General features: G+C 38.6%; 1 protein-coding gene across 1 annotated transcript; it reads left to right on the forward strand.

Moving 5' to 3' along the window:
* The first annotated feature begins 1,548 nt into the window (after window positions 1-1,548).
* Window positions 1,549-5,436, forward strand: LOC129411614 (uncharacterized). Its single transcript, XM_055162962.1, has 4 exons — window positions 1,549-1,842; window positions 3,658-3,780; window positions 4,756-4,917; window positions 5,311-5,436. Exons 1-4 carry the CDS (start codon window positions 1,549-1,551, stop codon window positions 5,419-5,421), a joined length of 690 nt encoding a protein of 229 aa, XP_055018937.1. The 3' UTR covers window positions 5,422-5,436.
* Window positions 5,437-5,676: the final 240 nt, after the last annotated feature.

The following is a 5,676-nucleotide window of genomic DNA, read 5'->3' on the forward strand; positions in this document are numbered from 1 at the left end:
CCACACTGCTAAGGTTAACTTAACAGTGCCATTGCTTGTGTTACACCAACTGGGGACAGAAGCAAATGCTGCGAGGTCAAATATTTTCCAGTTGAACATTACAAGTTCAGAGCATTCCAGCTGAAATAACTTGTATATTTCAACAATATGGCTAATTCTAACCTGAAGGCTAGATAAAAAATGCAGGACCGTGGTCAGAGGACACAGCCTTCTCCAGGGCCAGAGGGTTGCAGCAGCCGCTCGTCCCCTGGGGTTTAACTTCCTATTCTGAACCTCAGAGTTGTTGAGCCCAATAACCACTCGTTTGTTTCTAAAGAGTTTGATGGCTTTATTTCCCGTGATGCACATAAATAAGAAGCCCATCTTACACACACCTACATAAAAACTGTCTATCATTTGTGCTCCATTTGTGCTGTTTTGCACTACAAAAAGTTATTTTGTGTTAGTATCGTATATACTATACATACTTCTTCACAGCCTGAGATTGTTTTTCTTCACTAGTTTGCAGAGCTGCTGCCGTCAGCTGAGCGTAAAAGACGTCATATAATTTCTGCCAAAATAATAATTAATAATTTTAGAAATATACTAGTTTTTGAAATTGTCACAGCACAAAACAGCACAAACGAAATTTAAATGTTTCGTATAATTTCCTGCCTGTTTTGAGGCTATTCAACATTTTGAAAGGCTGGATGAGGCCATCAGCCGAAAATAAATCTGGTAACTGTTAAAAACCACAATAGCACAAACAAAACTTTTTGCAGCACAAACGGAGCACAAACAGTTGACATAGATTTGTGTAGGTTTGAGTTTGATGGGGTCAACTTCACGCAGGTCCACTAGGTCCCTAACTCCCCCCAGCCGCCGTACTCTCATGTACTTCACCAGATACCTGACACCTGTATGCTCCACGGGCTCATTCAAAAGCGAGTGCACCAGGGACACGCACGCAGTCATTCACTCACGCTCACGGCTCACACTGCTCTATGCACATAGGAGTTTTTTAAACACACATCTCACAACACAGACAAACAATGAATGAATGTCTGGAACCTATAAAATTACAGAATATCGCTGAATATCAGGTGTCAGTTGTATCTAAAGAGGGAGTGCTATGATCATTTCAGTCCACAAATTGTAATTACCAGACAGTATGAGTGGCTTTTCAGGGAACTTTTTTCAAGTCAGAAATGAAAAATGTCCCGGTTACCAATTGCCAGATACCAAAAGTAATGAGCTGTGTTGTCCAGGAAACTAGAGAGTTGAAAATAACACAGATAATTTAAAACAAAACAACAAATTATTCAAAATAGAAACAAGTGCCACCTCTGTTACAGTAAGAGAGAATTGGTTATATTAAGGTAAATCATAGCATTTTGAATGGAGAATTCACTAGTTAAAGTAGTAGTATTTTTTACACTGGTAAGTGATTTCCAAGACTTCATAGTTGAAATTAGCCTGAATAGTAGTTAGAGTAATAGGTGACTTTCATTCTTACTTTTTTTCCAACAGGGCCCTGGAGGAGGAGTGCAAATTTATTCTGACTTTGAAATGGATGCTTATTTTGAGGAGGATAACAGTGACTCAGTCACCACCTCTGAAAGCCAAGGGTTTTCAGTGGGCAGTGGGGACGGTGTGCTGGAGTTCAATGACTATGCTTTAAATGAAGAGCACCTGAGGAGCCTTACAGTATCTACAGTGGAACCTCCAGCTTCTGCCACTCCACAGAATGAAACTATTGCATCTTCTCAGCCAGTGGTCAAGCAGCCCCACAACCTGCAGCCTCAGAATACTAGACATCATCAAAGACCCATGCAGCTCTCTAGAGATGTTGTTGAGGAAACGGTAGGTCCAAGCAACTGGGTTTAGGACAGAACTAGTATAGATTTAAGTAATATTTTCTAGGTTTCTGTAAATTCCCAGTTTGTGTGTAGATACTTTGGAGTAACATCACGCTGGGGGTGTTCTACATGTCTCTCTCTATGGTGGAATGTTACCATGGTGACACAATGCACACATTAGCAAGTCAGAGTAAAGATACTGGGAAAACTCAAGAAAAAATACAACAGGAGCCTGTGATCAATACGAATTTATGGTCCTGTTTAGGTGTTTGGTTTTCAGCAAAAACGGTGAGAGTGACAAACTAAAAAACGGTTGGCTTATGCTATAGTTGTTGTGTCTGTATTGTTAGTTGAGATGAATTTGTTTAACAGCACAAATCAGCTCCCCTGTTCTCTTCTAGCTACAGGATGTCACTTCTCTCTGGTCAGTTTGAGGTTACGTTTACACTGAAACAAATCACCGTATCAGTGTATCGGAAACGATCTGCGTCCAGACACGTCGTTTCTGTGTCCGCAAGCCTTCCCTATCCACACATCTTTGAGCATATTTGTTTACGTTTTACAGAAACAAAACTTAAAATCGCATGGCTAATTAGCATAAACTAAGCATTCAAAAAACAGCTCATTATTGTGCGCTGATGTGGTTCAGCTTCTGCTGGACTAAAGGACACGACTCAGTGGAATATGAGTGTTCTTTCTGTGACAGAGAGGTGTTCTGCTAATGTTGAGTCTGTTCTGTGTTTCTATCATCTTGGAGATGGTTCATGTTAAACTTTTCAGAGATTATACGTCTGCAGGTCACCTATATATGAATGGACATATATTCTGGTCTATTAGCGTTTTGGCAGTGAATTACGTCACGGAGCATAGACCTACATCAGCATACCAGAGTTTTCAGGCGTCCACACAGTGCCAGAGCAGATCCATACTCAGATGAATTTGTGGAAACTGGCGGCACCAGATCATTCCGTCTCTGGAGCCATTTTCAAACAGATTAGTGTGGACGAACACTGCATAAGCAATGAAAACAACTCTAATACGTACTTGTGTGGACGGGGCCTGAGTCTAACATGAGTAACAGAGCTCTTAACAGAGCTGTGCTTTCAGCATCACACCCCCAGGAAATGTTGACTATATTAGTTGCAATTATTATTATTATACTAGATGCCTGTAGACATCTATTTAGGAGAGAGAAGGAATTTTAAAAATATAACTTTAATTTTTTAAATATTTGGTCCCATTCATTTTCAATTTGTTCATGTTTTCATTTCACTTTTGCACTTTAATAGCTTCAGACCCAAATATAAATCCTTTGCATGCAACAATGGCACATGCAGTTAAAAGGATTCTGTTAAAAACTGAAATAGAGATCATTTTGTTTACTTAATTAGAAAAAAGGCCCTGTTTCTTATTGTTGAATGTTGAGGATTCATGTATAAATCTATGTTTTCTTTCTGCAGGGGAGCTGTATTTCTCAGGAGGAACAGCAAGAAGTAGAAACTGGAAAATAGCTTTGTTGGAGGAGTTGGTAGGTCCAAGCAACTGGGTTTAGGACATGGATACCTGCAGACACCATGTAAATATATGTGGAAGAGTCAGGGACTCAACTGAAAATGACAGCTTACCAAGTTTTAATATTTGGTTTCATTAAATTTCCATTGGTTCATTTTTCTTCTAGATACAAATTTAAGTCCTGTTGAGAGCCTATCAACAAAAAAAATATATGAAATAGAGATAACATATTATTTGACTTACAGGGCCTATATATCTTTGAATTATTATTTGATTTTTGCATGAATCTGATGTCCTCTTCCTGCAGTGGAAATGTATGTCTCTGGAGGATAGAGTCAGACTGGAACCAAAACTAAGGCGAGGACTTGGTCTGGATAGGGCCTCCTGTGTTGAAGAGCAGGAGACAAACAGACAGCCAGGCCACAAGCAGGTAAAGAGTAATCAAAGTAGTAGTAGATTATTAAAATTATTACATTGGTTGACTAAAAATGTACCTCAGCAGCACTCTCCAGTTTCAGTGGGGCAGTCATTCCTTATCCGACAACCATTGTAGCTCCGTTTGTTCAGTTTGATTTCTTAATATGTCCAGTTGGTACACAAACATATCCACTTACACACTCATTCAGGCAAAGTGGGTGAAGTGCCTTGCCCAGAGATACAACCAAAGACTCAACACTCTTTACAACCTGCCCCACTTTCACTCCAGTGTAGAATATTACAGCATATTAGAGTTTCCAGCGTATATTTTTTTATAAAAGTATTAGTAGTATATTAAACATATTGTTAAACTCGGACCAAAATAGTTAAAAGTAGGCCATGCATCTGTTTGTCTATTTATATGCACAATATTTATGCATGAATCTGTGGTCTTCCTTCTGCAGAAGAACTGTATGCCTCACGAGGATGAGGTCAGAATGGTTAAAAAACTGAAAACGTCTCACCATCAGGACAGTGCCCCCAGTGGATCTCACTCAGTCCACACTCAGGCAAAAATCTAGGAGGCAGGAATAACAAAAGTATAAATACACTTTTTGAACGATTGACATGTGGACAGTTGTATAAAATAGAGTACATTAGGTTAGTACGGCCCAACTATTTTCAGGATACACAGAAATCAATTGATGCACAAATCTGCCATCTTCAAACATTCATTTACAGACTTATTTAATGGAAGGTGGATGAAAGGCATGATTTTATAGCATAAGTATCACAACAAGAAAATGTATTATTACGAATTATGTTGCTTCTCATCCAAGTAGCTCCTTGAGTTGTGACAAGGTTCAAATCACAGCCTTGTACCTGACTGAAGGGAGGAGCTCACTACAAAGAAACTAACACACCCTATAATTACTTTTTCTTGTTGCATTTGGTGGTAAAAGATGAATGACTTTGATTGTCATTTCAGACCACTCCTTCCCAGTCGGCACAGATGGAAGTTGAGAGCAGCTCTTCTGTGATGGAGGCCCCCACAGCCCTCTCTCTGTTCAAAGACCAGCAGTGGAAAAGCGTCCAGAGGGAGATCAAAATCGACAACCCAACTGTGATCAATGCTGTGCTGGAAGACAGAGTAAGTCCAAAGTCATTTTATTAATCTAATTAATCTAAGCTATCTTTTTGATGAACACTTTTTAAATATATTATGTACCCTTTTTTCAAATAATAGTTGATGTTAAATATTTGAAATAGATCATCTTGCTTTGCTTTAGATCAAAACAATTTGACAATTTTATTTCTTTGAGTGTACAATCCTGGTTTGTCGGATGCAGAAAAGCACTCAGTTACTGTTCTATTTAGTAGAACACAAATTTGAGGTTCATGTGGTTAACTATGACTATGAGATTAACAATTTCTTTTAAAATCCCGCTTTATTACAAGTTTTATGAAGGCAACAGATGTAAAACATAAAAAGTAAGTGTAATTTTATATACTAATTCATGAATCTATGATCTTTTTCCTGCAGTTTAACAGTTTGTCTCGGTTGGAGCTGGCCAGGTATTACAGTCAGGCTGAATTAATGAAGAGGATTTTGGTGCGAAGAAATGTCCGTTCTGAGTCTCAGTCCAATAAGTGACAGAGAACCTCGAACCATTAAAGGCATTCATTTAAGTCTCTCTCATTCACTTTAAGATTGAGTTATATTAATGTTTAAACCCCTATTGAGACTTTGCAACTGATCTCATCAACATTTAGTTAATCTGAGTTTTGTTTCAACACAATCTGACCATAAGGAACTGATATAGTTGGAACTACAAATAGCATTACACAAGCTACAGCTGCTACCATTCACCAACAGTTTCTCAGCTTGTCACTCTCACCTTTTTGTTGA

This window comes from Boleophthalmus pectinirostris, unplaced genomic scaffold, assembly GCF_026225935.1.
Source record: "Boleophthalmus pectinirostris isolate CB_2022bp ecotype Guang Dong unplaced genomic scaffold, ASM2622593v1 HiC_scaffold_5, whole genome shotgun sequence".
Taxonomy (NCBI): domain Eukaryota; kingdom Metazoa; phylum Chordata; class Actinopteri; order Gobiiformes; family Gobiidae; genus Boleophthalmus; species Boleophthalmus pectinirostris.